The 19,481-nt window shown below is 40.7% G+C and overlaps 1 protein-coding gene across 8 annotated transcripts in view; it reads left to right on the forward strand.

The window, feature by feature from the left end:
- Positions 1-19,481, forward strand: part of LOC121281055 (zinc finger protein 208-like) — an 82,833-nt gene that overhangs the window by 33,939 nt on the left and 29,413 nt on the right. For 6 of the 8 annotated variants that reach the window (XR_005943799.1, XM_041193669.1, XM_041193667.1 and 3 more), the window contains 7 exons: positions 528-617; positions 4,780-4,866; positions 4,962-5,045; positions 10,236-10,292; positions 13,899-13,955; positions 14,131-14,223; positions 17,006-17,098. Coding sequence is in view for 7 of the 8 variants with exons in the window: in XM_041193669.1 (XP_041049603.1) it covers positions 528-617; positions 4,780-4,866; positions 4,962-5,045; positions 10,236-10,292; positions 13,899-13,955; positions 14,131-14,223; positions 17,006-17,098 (561 nt within the window). In the remaining variant the exon portion in view is untranslated. The remainder of the gene's footprint in view (positions 1-527; positions 618-4,779; positions 4,867-4,961; positions 5,046-10,235; positions 10,293-13,898; positions 13,956-14,130; positions 14,224-17,005; positions 17,099-19,481) is intronic. The other 2 variants (XM_041193674.1, XM_041193673.1) reach the window with 2 other exon arrangements.

Raw genomic sequence — 19,481 nt, forward strand, 5'->3', positions numbered from 1 at the left:
CAATGTTGCTTGCAGCATTTGTCCCTGAAATATTTATAACGTACAGCCTTCAACGCTTCAAGTTGAATGAACAAATTCTTTAGGGTTGGTCCAAGTTATTCTGTAGCGCAGGATTTAAAAAAAACATTATTTCTGCAGTTTAGTGTTAGTGAATGTTCCACATGTAGCATAGAGGTCAAAAACACCCCATCAAGTTTGTTGTTGTCAGTCATCCTCAGCCTGTTTTCTCCCACCCCTCCCCCTGCACCAAGGTTTTAGCCTGTTGAAAAGGTGGCATCACAAGCACAAATACAAACCCCATGCTTGGTTTATGGACCACTTTCTTTTGGTTGCTGTTTTTGTTCTCGCCAGAGGAAAGTAAACACAGCCAAAGTTTAGGTTAGTAAAAATTGATTATTTTTTCATGATTAGTCTGCCAAGCCCCTGAAGAACCCAACTAGGAGGGGCATGTATTCAGAAGGTGCTTATTGCTCTGGGTATAGGATATTTAGAAACTATATCATGTGCAGTTGGTTTTCTGTTTGCAGAGAATCTGAATGGAGACCAACAGGTCCAGCCATGTACTGCAGTTAAGCAAAAGATACTGATGAAAGAATCAGGTCCAGCCCTGTGGTCAGGTACAATGAGAAGCTGGTAAACAGTCCAATTAGTACTGGCAAACATTTCCGCATGCTATCTTTGGAACAGATCTGTGCCTACACTTCTAATGACTTTCCAGAGTTTACTTTTAAGTCAGGTCTTAATTCTGGTTGACATTAAAGGTTTAGTGTTGGTGAGAGATAATTTCAGTACAAAACTGTGTTTCGTACAAAGTAAATTTTCAGTGTAAATATCCTCTGTTACAATTGAAATTTAGGTTTAAGATTATGATGTTTTGGGACTGTCTTGAAATTTAGGGTAAACTGAATGGGGTCATGTGATCTGTTCTGAAGTCTGCTTGACAGCAAACCTGAGTGGTTTGATTGTTAGAGATAAAGGGGGTCTGGAATGTTTTACTGGGAAGGTGGTAAAAGGTGTTTATGTTTGGAGGCAATGGCAGCAGCCTGTGTGCTAACTGTGAATCTCCAAAGCCCCTGAAAAAAGTGTTGAGACTGTCGGGTTGTAAACAGTTGTACTTTAAATTGGCCATTTAATTCCGAGATAAAAGAAAATTTGGGTCCTAGGGATAACCAATCAGCATTTTTTTCCTGGATACAATGCCCATGTGATTCACATTGCTATTGAAATGGGCTTTGAGTGGGGAAGGATCTTTAAGATATCCTGAAAACTCTCAGGCACAGTTAGTCTGCCAGGGTTCGTGGCAGAGAGAGCAACTAGAAACCGAAAGTCTCTGTGGTTTACCTTGCTGGAATGGGTGGAAGTTCACTTTTGGATTGAAAAGACCAAATTTGTGAGGAGTTAAAACAAAGCTGAAAGATTCACCTAGTTCGTGCTAGAGGAAGACCTCCAGAAATACTCTCACCATGAAGGACAGTTCTGGGGTTAGAAGTTACTAGGCTAAAAGGAAAAGAGCAGAAGTAAACTTGCAGGAGTTAAGAATCATTTTGGACTGATTCTGGGAGAATTGAAAGTCTTCTTAAAGGACAGTGTAATGTATACTTGATTGTAGATTTTCTTTCAGTTGTGTCTGTTTTGTAGAATAAATTAAGTTGCCTACAAAGATAGCGTTTAGTTAATAGAGCCTTGTCTTTTGTTACAGTAAATGTCTTAAAATGTGAAACCTTGCTGTGTCATTCTTTCAGCTATTAACCGGAAGATCGAATTCCTTTTTTAAAAGCTATTTGGTCTTCATGTGGATTATAACACCTCACAAACGTCAAAAGAAATCTTACAAAATAATCCTTCCCACCAAAAAGTTACCTGGATGGTTTGATTCAAGCATTGCACTTTTGAGTATTGCTGAAAAAAGATATTTTGTCGAAGCTACTCATCTTGCACTCATCAGGACAATCGCAAGAATACCAGTGTCAGGGGAAGCAACAATTTTATACTGTACGAGAAGAGTGTGGTTGGAAACCAGTTTCTTCTCGTACAGTATAAAGTTGTTTCTTCCCCTGACTTTGGTATTTTTGCGATTGTCCTGATGAGTGCAAGACAAAAAGCTTTGACAAAATGTCTTTTTTCAGCAATACTCATGTTCTATACTACCAAACGACCATTGTACATTTATCTTAGAAATGTTTGCACTGGAAGGTGTTGGCTTCCTTTGTTGTTGAATCTGCCCTGTAAACTTCACTGCACTAATTCAGCAATAGTGGAATGACACATAGTGGTTGGTTGAGCTGTAAACAGTCACTCCAAACTCTTGAACACGATTTTAACAGAAGTTTGCAAGGGCAAATTTCAAGCATTCACAGTTAAAACAAATGAAGAGGGCACTCAGTAGAGTGCAAACCTCTGCCATGTTGTGTTAACTCAAATGTTATTACAATTATGCAGATTTTCCGCAAGGCTTTTCCCTCACTGGTTGATGATCTGTAACCAAAGCTGAATGAAAAAATCTTTTTATTAAGACCTTCCATCTCACTGAGGTGTCTTTAGGCCAATCTATATCCAACAACCTGCTCTGAAAACTCTACTCACATTTTGACAACTGTGACAAATTCCACCACAGCAGCTGAGACAACATTCTCAAGCAACATTCTAAATAAAACAACCTAAAACATTCTTTAAAAAAGCTAATTCTCCCCATCTCCCAGACATAAATGGATCCTTTAAAAAATTCCAAGACTTGGATCTGCATCTTCACCAAAAAGTAATCAGTTCTTCCTTGGGCTGTACCCTGTGTACCAAGTTTTGTTGAAATCAATCCATTAGTTTGAGATCTATTGTTTACAAACAGACTAACAACTAGGCAAAAACATTATTACCTTCTCTGAAAGTGGATGGAGGTAAAGGGAGTAATTGCATTTCTGAAGCGCCTCTTAAAGGAATGTCCATTCAGGCCAGGAATGACAAAAGCCTTCCTGTGCATCTGACAGCACTGGTATTGCTGTGCTTACCATAAAGGGCTTCCTTGCACAGTAAAGAAAATAAATGGGGTGTTAGTTAGAACTCTGTTATGAACCTCACAGAGACTGATAACTTTTTAACAAAGATACGAATTTCCCAGTGATTGGCACAAAAGAATCACACAACAAATTTCACATTAAGACATTTACTGTAACAAACCAACATAAAAAAAATTAGTATATTAGTTGCCTAAGTAAACTATAGAAAAGGTATTACCACCCCCACCCCCTTAACACAACCAAAAACCCTACGCCACATTTTACATTACACTGCACTCTCCATAGTGATGTAGTCTTGGGTTAAAGCCTAAAGCGCCTCTTGACTCTTAACAGGATCCCTTCACCCTGCTTCATCAAGATGAATCTTCCAGTGTCCTTTTAAAGGAAGTCCCCTTCACTTCACTCAACCCTTTGAACATTATCAGATGGACTTCCCATTGCATGGTACCCTATGGTCATTCTGTCGTCTTTCACTCTTCAAAATTCCTGTTTCCTTGAACATGGGTTCCAACCTCACCAGCCTTCCACTTGATAATTAACATAAAAGCAGTCCTTTTTTCATCCTGGCATTGCAGCACCCGTTGTGTTACTCCCTCCCCAAAACTCTCTATCTGACTGTCCCTGAGAGTCTGTAGGTCTGTAGCAGCAAGAGCAGCTGCCTTCTCTTTTGAGTTCAGGTGTTAAAGCTTGCATCTGACTTTTAAGCTTGACATGGGCCCATCTCCATGGCAACCAGATCACACGGCCTGTCGCTGGGCAGAGTTCAGTTCAACTTCACAACATCCCCCATTCCAGGGCACTCTGTTTAAGTTTAAAGAGTTTAAAACATAACCATCTATCTAGTGGTCATAACTCTGCACATTTTTGTTACAGCACAAAAGATCACAAGACACGTCGAGAGCTGATATCAAAATGGGTTGCAGTAAAGGTTCAAGAGCATGGTCACAATCTTTTCAGTGACTTGCATATTGCAAATAGTTTCTAATGAACTGATCAGCATTGGAGGATCTGTGGGCAGTCACTGACCTGCCATTGCTCTTTCACATCAGTATATTTTATGAGATTTTATTTGCTTGGTTGGATAGTAGTAACTAATTGTTTCCCATTGAGGAATTAATTAGTCAAGAATTTGGAGATCAGATCAAGGACTTTCTGCTCTGCATGACTCATTTACCTACTGATTAAACTGGCTGAATCAAGGGGACTGGGGGAACCAGTTTACTTCATCTTTCCTGGTATTTTCTCTCCTCTACTATACTTTGATCTCAGTCTGTTCTCCAGTGACTTCACAGTCACTATCTTGGTAATGTTCATTTTTGTACTCATTATGATACCATTTCCCAATTAAGCGCAGCCAAATGGCCCTCATTAATTGCCTTGATCAGTCTTTATCAATCTGGAACAAACAATAATCACAGGGTGACTGCATGCCCTCCCTCCTGTATTGAGGATGCTTGATGTGGCTTAAGCCCAGTCTGGAGCCCAACTTATTTTGGAAACTCATTGTGAAACAAAGGGCAGTGAAACATCCCACGGCTGGAGAGCACAATAATGCCATTAGGCCATCCTGCTTGTAGCACTCGATCTCATCAAGCAAGAAAAATAAAATGTGCAGAATGCCAGTTTTCAAAATGTCCAAGGAGGAAAATGTATTACAGATCAGAAATAAATCAATATCTATTATAGTGATATATTTTGTGGCTGAAATAATCTTCTAAAATGGACTGTAATTTTTTTTTTAGTATTCATGCATGTTGTCTTATTTCAGGTGATTGCAAATTGCCTGCAGCTTGCCATTACACTGCGTTACAGAATTCCCCAAAAGAGGACAGTCCAATTCAAAACCATCACTCAGGTTAAAAACAAACTTGCCAACTGCCCTTGTTAGACACATGTTTCCCATTTTGTAAGAAACAGCATCAATAATTCAGTAAACTGTTTTCTTTCTAGATGACATGGTTTGTAACATTTGTGGTAAAAAGTACAAGTACATGTCGAGCTTCTGGAAGCACAGAAGAGATCATGAAACAAAAGGTGAGCAGTAAAATACAGAGTCAATGCATTACCACTTGATGTGCTGCACTCTTGTTGGATGCGGAGGTTTCAATCGGCACCTTCAGTGCCAGTGACTGAAATAGCTCTTTCTTACTGGTACTTAGAAAGCTCCCTGTGAGCGGTGAAGGGGCGGGAGCTTTCTACAAAACAAAAGGGGAAAATGAAGGGATCGTGAAGAAATGAGATAAGGGACGATCAAGGTCTCAGCCTGAGCTTCCATTATGTATTGTTCAGCCCTGATCAGTTCCCTTCCATTGCAGAAGCTGGAAATTGGAAACAAACACAGGAAATGCTGGCAACCGCTCAGCAGATCTGGCAGGATTGGTGAAAAGTGAGAATGTTTCAGGTCATCGACGGCCTTTCATCAGAACTGGAAGATGTTAGAGATTAAAGTTTTTAAACAAGGTGTTTTCCAACATTTTTTTTATTTGATCAATTTCGTTCAAATAGAAAATATTTCCATGGGGCAGGATTTTCTGCCTGTCAGGCAGGCGGGCCTGACCCAATCTCCGGCAGGCCCTGCCGCCATTTTAGGTGGGCAGGCCAATTAAGGCCCGCCCAGCATGGCATTCCGCGGGAACGTGCTTCCTGTGCGGGCAGGGGGGGAATTCCCCAAAAGCGAGAGTGCGCTCTTTCCCACATCCGCACAAAAGAGCGCACATCTCCCTGAGGCTAAGTGCTGCCTCAGGGAGATCGTTGACATTTTTAAAAACATTAAAAATAGAAAAAAAAATTCTTTAACATGTCCCCCTCATGTGACAATGTCACATGAGATGGGACATGTTCCTAATTTACATAGTAACTTTATTAAAATATTTAAAACCCTGCAAGAAACCTCATCCCGCTGATAGATGCGGTTTCATGTTTTATCTATTTGCCGCTGGGGCTTCTGGCCTGCCCACTAACCTTCAGGTTGGACGGGCAGGTCCTTTAATTGTTTAATTGATCCTGTCAGTGGCCTCAATTGGCTATTGATAGATTGGTGGGCCCGTAGCTGATTTTGCTGCGCCCCCGCCTTCCTGAAAATTTAAATGGGGTGGGATAATGTCAGGGGTTCCACCTCATCCCGCGTCATTTTACGCGTCGGCAAGCGGGCCCTGCCCCCTGCTCGCCGATGGTAAAATTCTGCCCATGGTCTCAGTAACATGGAAGCATTGTAACATGTATGATTTGATAAGTAATGTGAATAGTTAAAGATTTTACAGCAACTTCAATCTATATGGTGCCACAAATATAGTAGCCATCTTAAGGAACCATTTGTATCCAGACTTCGTGACGGCCTTTATCCAGACTTGGGATATCATATCCCTACACTATTAAGGCATGTTAGAGGTAGGCAATTAGTTTACACAAAAAACACCCAATTAAGAATACTGGTGATCATGTAAGTAAGAAGTATCTTAGTTATTGCAATTAGTTTGCATAGAAACAACCCAATTAAGAATGCTGCACCTACAACAATTAAGGCATATACTGAGCTGGGTAGTTAGTTCACAAAAGCAAAACTCAATTGTGAATATCAGTGCCTGGCGTTTTAATAGCCATTTTTCAGAAGTTCACAGGTCTTCATCCTGAATGTTTTGTAGAACAGTATAGCAGCATACTTGTCCAGTTACCAAAACCTCACCTCTTACACCACCATTCAGGACAACTTGCTCAAACATCACTGTTCCCAATGCCCATCATCCCCGACCGATAGTACAACGCTATCTACATGATGCACTGCATCAGTTTCAAGGCGTTTATAAAAGAAAAATGGCATCTCCCTCCCCCAGAGCATCCACTATAGAGAAGGACAGTGTTGGGGTACACTGCTTCCAAGCCACACAGTATCCTTACTTGCGACATACATTGTCATTCCTTCATCGTCATCGGGTCAATATCCTGGAATCCCATACCAAACACCATTGAGAGCCGTAACCATAATGACTTGGCACTGGTTCAAGGTAAAAGCCCACCAACCAGCACCTTCTTGCATTAGTAGGGGTAGATAGGAGAAATAGCTGCCAAGAAGCTTCGAAAAATGAGCTAGAGGAATGGACCAAAAAGGCAATATCAGAGGTTGCAGAGTAATTTGAAGCTATGGAGAGCATGCAGTCCAGAGGGGTTCAGACAGTTGAACACTCTCACTGAAGATAAAGAAAGATAAAGCAGAGTGTTGTTGGTGGTGATGGGTTGTGGGGTCACGGGATCAAAGAACACAAGTAGAAAGAGTTCTTACTTTTAACTGGCGTGTTTTTGTAATTGATGAAACATTACTATGGCGTGTACTAGTGTTTTGGATTGTTGGGCTCTTGACTTTTCCAACAAAGTCATAAAATTGTCTCCTTAAATTCTGTTTGGACATTTGACGACTATACATTTCTAGTTTTTACCTTTTAATTTATTGAAATAATGTTGAAATTAGTTAAATCTACTATATATAACTGATGAATAATAGCAAGTCAATTCAAGTTCTATAACTGAACTTTACAAAACTGACACACCATGGGTGGAATTGTCCCAGATTTGCACTAAGTGTGGTAGCTGGTCGGAAAAAAGACGTTTTACCCACTGGCTGCAGTGGCGGGTTTTCACGGCGTATCATCCCAATCCCACCTCGTTAATCATGCATTCTCGGGAAACATGCCATTTCGCTGGCGGGTGACCTCCGATTTGCCCGCCTCACCATCACCTTGTCACTTCCTCACGTTGTGTGCCATATTTAAAGTGCAGCCATGTGCACACCTCTCAGTACTTCCGGCCCAGGACTGCTGCACAGAAGACATGGCCCCGAAAGGCAAGAAGACTGCAGCCCAGTGACGCTTCCCAGGGATGCCTTCTGAAGGCTGTTGGAGCCCACCAATGATGTCCTCTACCCCCACTTTCACCGCAGGAGGCCCATAAGTGTTACCACTCCAGGTTGGGAGGCGGTGGCAGAAGTGATCAGTGCCAATGCTGCACAGAAGAGATTGGCTATCTAGTGCAGAAAGAGGATGAATGATCTCATCCATGCCTCCAGGTTAAGGCAACCATCTCATCACTCTAAACTCACACAATCAAGGCCACTACACATTCACTGGCATCTCACTCACTGCCAGCTCAAGGGACATCACCACTCACTCTCTCACACACACCCTCACATCTCCATCTGGCCTTATCTCCTCTGGAGACTGCCTCCTCAGCCCTCACCCTCTTGAGGCCGCTTACACAGATCAACATATGTCCCCACACATACCCACTTCCCCAAGCAAGCCCTAACCCTGCAGCCATTGAAAAGCCAGCCCCGCCTTACAGCTTGTAAGTAGAGACCTGCCTGTGAGCCCTCCTAAAAATGATGTGGTGCTGCTTTGTGAAGCCTGGCGCTGATGATCTCGAGTGCTGCCTGAAGCAAAGTAGGCAAACATGCCACAAAGTCCCGAGTGAAGTGCACCTTGCTAGGTGCATGTCGCTTATGTTCAGACATGAAACATGTCAGCATGTTTCTGGATGATCCAGCATTGGCGGGGGCATGATTCTGGCGAGCTGGGCTTAAAATGATATGCCGATGTATTAAAACTAAGTTCCCAACATCTGGTAGCAGAAAACATGGCCAGTCCATGACAGGAGGAGCGGACAATTGCAAACTGGTTTCAAAACGTCGTGAGACTGAATTTTGGCCTTCCCACCATATTGTCCGCTCACCCCTGCCATGACGCTAGATGCTAGTGGGCACAGAAAATTCTGCCCTATGTATCAGGGATGTTCATAGAACCTATACTAATTAGTATTAGTATATGAACCATAATCTAGATCATATCAAGTGGGGTGAAAATCTTGTCTTCAGCGATAAAGGTTGACATCACTCAACACATGAGTAGGTGAAACCTCTGTCAGCTGTGATCTTAGTGCCAACTATGGATCAGTTGGAAACAATCTGATTGCTGAGTCATAGGTTCCAGGTTTAAGTCGCAATCTAGGGCTTGAGCACAAAAGTCATGCTGACATTCGGCACTGAGGGAGTGCTGTACTGTCAGAGATGCCGTCTTTTGGATGAGATGTTAAACCGAGGCCCCATTTGCCTACTCTGGTGGTTGTAAAGATCCCATGGCAATATTTTACACAAGAGAAGGGAAATTATCCCTGGTGTTCTAACCAATATCTATCCCTCCATCAATGTCACAAAAGCAGATTATCTGATCATTGCTGATTATTACATTGCTGTTTGTGGGAGCTTGCTGTGGCAAATTTGCTGCCCCATTTCCTCCATTACAATAGTGCCTACACTTCAGAAGTTTTTCATTTGCTGTGAAGCGCATTGAGGAGTCCAGTGGTCATGAAAGGCGCTAAATAAGTGCAAGTCTTTCCTTTTTCCTGTGCTGCAGTACCCTTCTGTTTTTTCACGCTGCATTAACCTCACATGATATTTAATAAGAAAGGGAAAGCTATTTAAAGAAACAAAAAATTTTACATTCTGTAAAACACATTCCACTTATTTTGTTCACTGATGTAGAGCCAATAAATCAAGCTCTGAGAGCTAAAATAGTCGGTCTCTCAGAGGTTAGAATCAATTTAAATCGATAGATTCATTGTTAGCCAGAAATGCTAAATATGTTTTTAACCAATGACTTCAAAAGGATAATATTTCCAATGTTTGTTAAAGATTGTTTGTGATTTTACCATAAGTAGCACAACAGAAACCTTCACCTTGCCTGAAAGTGACTGAAAGACCGCTCAGTTCTGATTAACCTCTGCACCCATTGCTAGTGTAGGTAGAGATACAGTTCTCAGAACTGCCTGAATACTCAGATAAAAACAAAAAAACTGCGGATGCTGGAAATCCAAAACAGAAACAAAAACAGAATTACCTGGAAAAACTCAGCAGGTCTGGCAGCATCGGCGGAGAAGAAAAGAGTTGACGTTTCGAGTCCTCATGACTCTTCGACAGAACTCAAGTTCTGTCGAAGGGTCATGAGGACTCGAAACGTCAACTCTTTTCTTCTCCGCCGATGCTGCCAGACCTGCTGAGTTTTTCCAGGTAATTCTGTTTTTGTTTTTGCCTGAATACTCAATTCAATGTAGTGTATTGTATAATATACACAGACACCACACATGCATGCATTATTTCAAACTACATTGATTTATATAATTAAAATAACGTATGTGATTTTAATTGTTGGGTGTGCTTTATGAAAGCTCTTCTTTCCACAGGAGAATTTTTCACTGATTTCATCTCTAGACCTGCTGCTGCTAACAAAAATACCACAGGTAAGATGCTGGAAAAGTTTCAACATAATGATAGTATTCTAACTGTCATTATAAACTTATACATTTTAGCTTGTCGCTTATTGCTAAGAATGTGATGAGAAAGGCCCAATCACTAAAAAAACAAAATCGGACCCAAATTAGTTCTGTTGCAAATAATTAGTAATGACTGTTCAAATATATTTCTGATACAATTTTACATCAAATCATAGATTTCGTAGGTAAATCACTGAGAAAATTGCTCGAGGTGGTGAGTCGGAAGTTGTCAGGCATTTCATTTGCAGACAAAGAGCATCGTTTTCAACCAAGTGTTAAACAATCTTCGGGCAGCAAACTCTTGATTTAAAAAAAGTCTATAGAGGATTATGTACAAGAAGCATTCCACTTCTGTAAGCTATCTAATGCAAGATGGTTCAGGCATAATAAAGACCACTTAAAATGTTATTGGCAGTATCTCCACGTTAAATAATGCAAACTCTTTTCCTTTGCACTCAAAAGTGCAGAACAAAGGGAGGTCCCAACAGTTCTGTTTTGCATTGCACAACAAAACATAAAAATAAGTCCTACTCAAACTGATGCAGTGTCATTATCTATTGCCTTTGTGTCTAGTTGTGATAGAAGGTTCATTATTAAGTGTGCCCATGCAAATGGAAACAATAATATTCCTCAGTTGTCAGCTTATCTACCTTTCTTGCAAAGAATTGAAGTATTAAAATATGACCATCATTTTCAAATAAAGCAGTCATTTTCTAAAAAAAAAAGAATTCTGGAAACAAGCCACTGGAGGAGAGGGTGCCGTGATGTTTCCTTGTGCCCCAGAAATTTCTGCAACTTTGACTAAAAATAGCCAGCGAGAAAGAAATTCTTCAGAAGATTGCAACAAAATTAGAAGTTGCAGATGGCTCAATAGAGTTGCTGCTCCATTGAAAAATCTTGCCCCAGAATTCTAAGTCAGCTGGACCATTCACTCTCACAATTGCTGAGAGATTCCACTAATAAAGTTGTTCAGTATACATGGGCACCAAAACTCAAAAGGTATACGTCAATAGAACATTTAATCAAATAAATCATTTCTTTTGATATGCATGAAGGTATTCACATAAGAATTAGGTGGAGTAGGCCATTTGGCCCTTTGAGCCTGCTCCGCCGTTCAATAAGATCATGGTCGATCTGATTGTGGCGTCAACTCCACATTTGGCTTACCCCTGATAACCTTAGACTCCCTTGTTAGTCAAGAATCTGTCTACCTCTGCCTTAATCACATTAACTGTTAGATCTGCTTGGGTATAGTTGTACCGTTGATAATTACATCTTCACCCATGCCTTTTTTTGTAACCATTTTAGCTCTTTTGACTTTTCGTTGAGATGACATAAAATGTCACAGAAGCAGTGTCCTGCCTTTCTAGTATTTAGTAGCATCCAACCTATTAACCTCCTCATTGACTGGATTGTCAGTTGTTCCACTCCTTTTTTCTTCTCAACCATGGATGGATTTCTTGCTTATTGTCCAGTTCTGAAGAGTTACGCCTCAAACCTTTCTCTTTACAATTATTGGGTGCTATTCATAGTGTTTGCAGCATTCTGTATTTTTCTTTTAGATTTCCTATTCTAAGAATTTTTGTTACTCTGATCAAATCTAGCTCAGTCTGATGGGATGAATGTCCACTGCGTCTGCCAGCTGCAAACATCTGATACAAAACAAGGAGCAATCTCAATCCAATATCCTACTGCGCATGGACCTAATCCACACAATTATTTTGAATGTCTGCATGGCTCAATAGGTGGCATTCTCACTTATCAAGAGGTCATGGGATCAAGTACCTTTCCAGAGCTTGAGCACAAAAGCTAGGCTGACACTCTTGTTACAGTACTGAGGGAGCCCTGCATTCTGAGACTCTATCTTTTGGATGAAACGTTAAACTAATGTCCCGTCTCCCTCTCAGGTGAATGCAAAATATCCCATGCCATGATTTGAAGAGCAGGGCAGTTCTTCTCTGGTGTCATGGCTAATTTTTCTCTTTTTACCAACACCACCAAAACAAGTTATCTGGTCATTATCACACTACTATATGGGGAACCTTGCTGTGCTCAGATTGGCTGCTGTGTTTCCCACATTACAACAGTGATTAACACTGCAAAAGTACTTTTTTCTCAAAACTTTTCAGATGTTGACATACTTCTAAATATATACATGTTGAGAACTATTCATTTAGCCACTCAATAAATTAGTGAAAATGTAATTTTAAGAATTAATTTCAAAATGAATTTTTTCCCATTAACATATTTTACTATTTAATCTTTGGACATAGTGAAAGCCTGCGGAAATGCTTCCACCTGAGTTTCTGACACCTCAGTAGCTCACATACACCGTCCTGACTTGGGACTATATCACCATTCCTTCACTATTGCTGGATCAAAATCCTGAACTCCCTTCCTAATAGCACTGTGGGTACGCCTGCACCAGATGGACTGCAGCAGTTCAAGAAGGCAGCTCATCACCACCTTCTCCCGGGCAATTAGGGATGGGTGATCCAAAACAAAAACAGAATTACCTGGAAAAACTCAGCAGGTCTGGCAGCATCGGCGGAGAAGAAAACAGTTGATGTTTCGAGTCCTCATGACCCTTCGACAGAACCCAGCATCCGCAGTTTTTTGTTTTTATATATAGGGATGGGTGATGCTTGCCAGTGATACCCACATCCCATGAAATATAAAAAATCCTGCTGTGATTACAATAAATTGTATGTTTGTGCAGGCATTTGACTCTAAAGACTAATCGGACACTCAAACTGCTGTAATAATTATTTGCAACTATCTGGCCTTATTTCTTAATTCGTGGGAAAGAAAATTCAGAAACCGTGTGTTGTAGCTGAAAAGGTGACAGCAAAGTTAAGGCTAATCAGAATTCGATATGTTATTGCAGCTTGATCTGCATATTTAAAAAGGATCCTGCTGGCTTGAGGCAGTTGTCCTTTGCTTCCTGCATAGGAAAAAGACAAAATGAAGTGAGGGTGGGCCCACTGAGCTGGAAAACAGAGGTGGTGTGTTGAAAGTGGACCTTGTGGTCAACTGTGGTAGTTCAAAATTGCAATCAGCCAGGTTGGACAGTAAAGGAGTGGGTAATATGCCCTTTCATTATAACTGTCCCTAACTGCTGGCCTGCTTTCTGCCAGGTTGGAGGGGTGGGTTGATGGTGGAGTTACAGTTGATCTCATTGTTTATGCGGCACATGGAATACCACAATATATATATGGCACCATTATGAATATTAGTTGGAGAAAAGGTTACTGTTACCATCACAGAAATCCAAATTATTTTTTGAAACATCTGAGTGCAATTTAGCATGAAACAATTTGGTGCTGGAATAAATATCTTCCTTTGCTCTCTATATGTAAGACAATACAATTTTTGTTGCATTTAGCTATTAATATCTTTCAGAATCAGATATGTATGAATTATTGTATTAAAAGTGATACCATATTCAAAAGAATCACTTGATCATAGGCTGCAATTCACTGGTTCATGTAGTTCACATTGAAATACAGTTGAAATATAAACAGAACTACATAAAACTTTAACAATTAACTGTTTGTACTCACTTATCACTAGGAATGGTGCATTCTTCTGCTGCCTGTATAAAAACTTTGATTTCACAAAAACTCTTTGGTAAGTTGCTGGAAGTTCTATTTTTGCTTGTGATAATATACAAAGATGAAATGTTGTTGAATTTCTTTTGATGGAAAACTCAGCTCATGCAATAAATTTAAAATTCACTTGTACTGACACTTATCATTTTGGTTTCCCACTTCTTTAAACCTTTTTTCATTTGTATTTGTTTTAGATAGATCTGGAAAACTGTGTCCTCAAAAGGAACTTAATCCAGTGTCAGAGCCCAAGCCAATTATGATGAAGATGGAAAAAACTAGTCCCTCCAGTAAGCCATGCGTTTGGATGCACTAGATCATTACCTGCATCTCAAATATTTATGATCCTTAAATCAATTAAGAAAAGGACTAGGTACCCCTGAACTATATAAACTTCCTGATAAAAGTGTTTTCATCAAAAGGTTTATAAAAATTTTGCCCTTAATACAATTGGCCACATCATCCTTCACCACCTCTCCTCCATTGTCCAGTTCAGTGGATCTACAAAGATAAAGAGATAGGCATAACTGGAGCACATGCGGGTACCCATATCCACACCTTTTATTTGGAAGAAGTGAGAGGAGTTTAAGGAGAAATTGTTCAGTGTGACAAAAAGTTCAGCCAGATGGAGGAGAGTAGTGGTGGATGGGGATTGTTCGGGCCTCTGTTGGAGGAAGAAGTGGAGAGCCATCAGACCATCCCGGTGGGGGATGGAGGTGTAGAGGGATTGGACGTCCGTGGTGAAGAGGAGGCGGTTGGGGCCAGGGAACTGGAAATTGTTGATATGATGTAGGGTGTCAGAGGAATCACGGATGTAGGGGGAAGGGACTGGACAAGGGGAGAGAGATTTAGTCTACTGCATTCGTTGCTCTCAATGCGGTTTCCTGTACATTGGAGACACCAAACGCAGACTGGGTGACTGCTTTGCAGAACACCTTCGGTCTGTCCGCAAGCATGACCCAGACCTCCCTGTCGCTTGCCATTTCAACACTCCGCCCTGCTCTCATGCCCACATGTCCGTCCTTGGCCTGCTGCATTGTTCCAGTGAAGCTCAACACAAACTGGAGGAACAGCACCTCATCTTCTGACTAGGCACTTTACAGCCTTCTGGACTTAACATTGAGTTCAACAAATTTAGATCATGAACTCTCTCCTCCATCCCCACCCCCTTTCCGATCCCCCCTTTTTTTCCCAATAATTTATATAGATTTTTATTTTCCCACCTATTTCCATTATTTTTAAATGTATTTCCATCCATTGTTTTATCTCTACCTTTTAGCCTATTTCGATCCCTCCCCTTCACCCCACCCCACCCCCACTAGGGCTATCTGTAACTTGCTTGTCCTGCTTTCTATCCTTAATTAGCACATTCCTTAGATAATATCACCACCTTCAACACCTCTTTGTCCTTTTGTCTGTGACATCTTTTGGTTATCTCCACCTATCACTGGCCCTCTATCCAGCTCTACTTGTCCCATCCCCCCCCCCAAAACCAACTTATATTTCACCTCTTTTCTATTTTTACTTAGTTCTGTTGAAGAGTTATAAGGACTCGAAACGTTAACTGTGTTCCTCTCCGCAGATGCTGCCAGACCTGCTGAGTTTTTCCATGCATTTTTGTTTTTGTAATTGGATCTACACCTCATTTCACTCTTCCCTATCAAATTGTAGTCAATAATGTGTTTCTTTTCCAGCCCCTGCAACATGAGCTCTGGTCCCTCAAGGATCTGTCATTAGCTCCCCTTTGGTGAAAACCAAAGACATGATCATCTCCCACATGCCTGCTGATGGTAGCCAGGTCTACCTGGATGAACTTCAATTTTCTCCAGTTAAAAACCAAAAACATTAAAAAGTCATCCTCGTCAGCTGCCACCAATTCCATCCCTCTTCTCCAGCCTGTCAGGGTGAACCAGACTACTTGTGGTCTCAGGATCTTATTTGATCATGAGCTGAATTTATGGGCCCATACCTCCTTCACAAAAAACTGCCTACTTTCATCTGTGATTTATTTCACCTCCATCTCTGCCTCAGCCTATCACTTGTTGAAATTCTTATCCGTATTTTTATCATCACAAGTCCATATGTTTATCATCATAATAGAACCCAGTGCCATTCTAGCCAACCTCCCATCCCCTGTAAACTTCAGCTCTTTCACCTGTTGCCCTGACTTGTCCTGCACCAAGAACTGTTCATCTGTCGCTGCCATCTTTTGTTGACCTACATTTGCTCCTGGTTTCCCACCTTCCCCCCACCATGTTGCCAGTTTAATCTGTTAATCCTCGTATTTAGATCTCTTCATGGTTTCGCCCTGTCAGTATCTTTAACCTACCCCAGCTCAACAACCCCCTCTTCCCACTTTCCCAACTCTGCATTCCTTCGACTCTAGTCTTTTATGTCCCCATTCCCTTTGCCTCACCATGGGAAGCTTGCCCTTAATTGTCTAGGCCCCATGCTCTGGAACACATCTCCTCCAAGACCACCTTTAAAACCCACTTCAGACTAAGCGTTTAGTCACCCTGCCAAATATTTTTTCTAGCACAGGATCCATTTTTGACCGATTTATTTATCTTCAAAGGCAAAGTAAAAATGCAAAATAGTCATAAAGTAATTTTTTAAAATTTGGAGATTGTTTTGAAAGATGTATTTGAAATTCTCATTTAAGGGCAACTTGCAGCAATTTACAAAGCTTTATCAACATTTGTACGATCAAGTTAGCTGCTATTTCAAGTTAGTGCTTACCAGAGAGTAAAATACAAATTCTGGAAACACTCAGGTCACGTAACATCTGTGCACATTTCAGGAACAGGGCTTTTATCACAATTGTGAGACAGCCCAGGTGAATAATGATCCAAATAAGGGTAAAGGAAAAATACACAAAACACAGGAAAAATAAGCAAGCTGTAAAGAGCAAATGTCACACAATGTCACTCCTGTGAAAGGTTTATGCTTGAATTGTTAGTTTATTTGTTTTCACCACAGATTCTGCATCATCCGGCTTTGTTTCCGATTTTCATCATCTGCAGCATTTTGCTTTTTCATATGTTAAAAAAAAATCAAATCAATCTCTTTCAGATTCATGGCAAGAGAAATTTCACAACAAAGGATGCGGCTCAGAGCCAGGATCCAGGCCATCAGTTATAAAGACAGAGGAAGCTATTCCATATTGTGAGTTCTATAAAATAAATACAATTTCTCCTCGGTAGTCATTTGCATTGATTTAAAAATTTACATTTAAAATCTTTCGTCGGGTTATTTGAGTAGTGTAAACTCAGGTCCAACATAAGATAATTGATAAATCATCTTATGCTGTATCTTTGGTTCTGAAACTTAAGCTATGACCTCCTGATACAATTCAGTTTCTTCCAACACTTGACCCAAAGCTTTTAAAATGGAAACTGGCCATCAAGCCAACAGTAAAATGCCACACATAGACCAAGGATCCCAGGTCTCAGTTCTCTTTCAACTGCACACTCCCGAGTCTGCAGATTCCCTCAGTGACTGCCTTCCCATTGTATCCATTCTCCTTTCAAAAGGCAAGTAGTGACGATGGCTTCTGTCTTTGGTTGCATTCTGTCCTTTGCACCAGTACTCAACTAAATCTTTCACAGGAAACCGGGGGAATTGTTTTGCACAAGGCAACATCTTAAAAAAAAATGCAAGGTACAGGTGTGTAATTTTAAGTTATGCATAGTACCCAGGAGTTTTTATTTAAGGTAATGCAATTTTGTGCTTTTTAAGGTGGGGTTAGTATGAGTATGGAACAGTTTCCAATTTTATTAGCCTCCAGCCCTCAGAGGATGGCATAAATTGGATGCATAATGATTCCTGTTGTAGTTCATTCAAATAAAGTTCCTCGGCCCAAGCTCAGTATGATACCCTCTTGTCCAATATTAAAGTAGCCTTTTCGTTTTCCAATATTTGCCAATCCTGTAGCTTCTTGGAATGAAAACATAAAACTGTGTGCCATTAATCAATGTGAACTGCTTAAAGTCCCAACAACACCTAATAGGATGTCCAATATTGGCTTAAAGAGACTAGTTTAAGCCAGACTTAGCTGGCTGCACAATCACAGTTGCCAATCCCAATTTTGTTGATTTGGTTTTCATTTAAAAGATTATCACAGTTGCCAAAGTGGTTGTGGGCTACAATAATGAGAATCCATGATCCAGAATAAATTTAAGATTGGATGTTTTACTTTTCACTTTTTAAGAATTGTAGTAAAACCATTCTCAGAGGTGGAATTATACAAGGCTTCATTAGGTTAGGGGACAGTGCCATCAGTTATTATAAAGTGGCCTGAGCAGTTGTCCAATAAATGAGAAAAAACACTCATTGCTTTTTACAAGGACAGAAATGACAGGAAAAAAAATTACGTTGTTTGTGGGAGATTTCTGTGAAAAAATTGACTGCCACATTTCCTACATTATAACAACTAGATTTCAAAAGCACTCCATTGGTTGTAAAATGCTTTGGGACATCCTGAAATCATGAAAGGTGCGATATAAATGCAAGTTTTCCTTTCTACAAGAAGGATAAAGTTATTGACTTTCAAAGATAGTCCATGGAAGGAAGAAATCAGGTGGAAATTTGTTGCTGAAAGCTATGCCCAGATTAAAAGTAATGATTGTTGCTTTTTGCTGTGTGGCTGGAACATGACTGAAGGACTTTTCTTAATTTCCATATAGCATTACTCATCCTGCTGCAATCTGAGTGTGGCAGGATTACTTCCAACAAAATAAACTGAGTTATTTGCTCCAAGATCACCAAGGAAATGCTCAGCACTTGTCTTCAAATGGATTATTCATATCAAATATTAATTTCCTATAGTGCACTCAAATACTAGCAAAGAACTGTCTGATCATTACAACCCATTTATTCTGAAGCTGGATCTATCTGAAAAATCAAATCCAATAATATGTGGAGGAGAATAAAATATCCATCAATCGTTTCTGTTGGCTTGTGATCACGATATTTTTCCTAAACCTGCAACCTCCCTAATGCAAGTCAGGACTGTGATGGAATACTCTCCACTTGCCTGGATGAGTGCAGCTCCAACAACACTCAAGAAGCTTGACACCACCCAGGACAAAGCAGCCCACTTGATTGGCATCCATTCACTCCATCCACTACTGAGTTACAGGGGCAGCAGTGCGTACCATCTACAAGATGCACTGCAGCAACTCACTAAAGCTCCTTCAACAGCACCTTCCAAACCGGGACTTCTATCACTTAGAAGGACAAGGGCAGCAGATGCATGAACTGCAGCGGTCCAAGAAGGCAGCTCGCCACCACTTTCTCAAGGGCAATTCGGGAAGGGCAATAAATGCTGGCCTAGCCAGTGATGCCCACATCCCATGAAAATAATTAAAAAACAACTTGCTCTACTACTTCATGGGCTTCTCATCCTTCAGTTTTCCTATTTGGAAAAAATTGGAAGAGAGAAGTCCAGCTGGGCAAAGGGGCGGAAAGGGATTTTGAGAGAGAGAGACTTTGATATGAAGGAGGAAGAGGGACCCTGTTGAAAGTGGCCCAAGAAAGGGAGATATTT

Source organism: Carcharodon carcharias, chromosome 8 (assembly GCF_017639515.1).
Source record: "Carcharodon carcharias isolate sCarCar2 chromosome 8, sCarCar2.pri, whole genome shotgun sequence".
NCBI lineage: Eukaryota > Metazoa > Chordata > Chondrichthyes > Lamniformes > Lamnidae > Carcharodon > Carcharodon carcharias.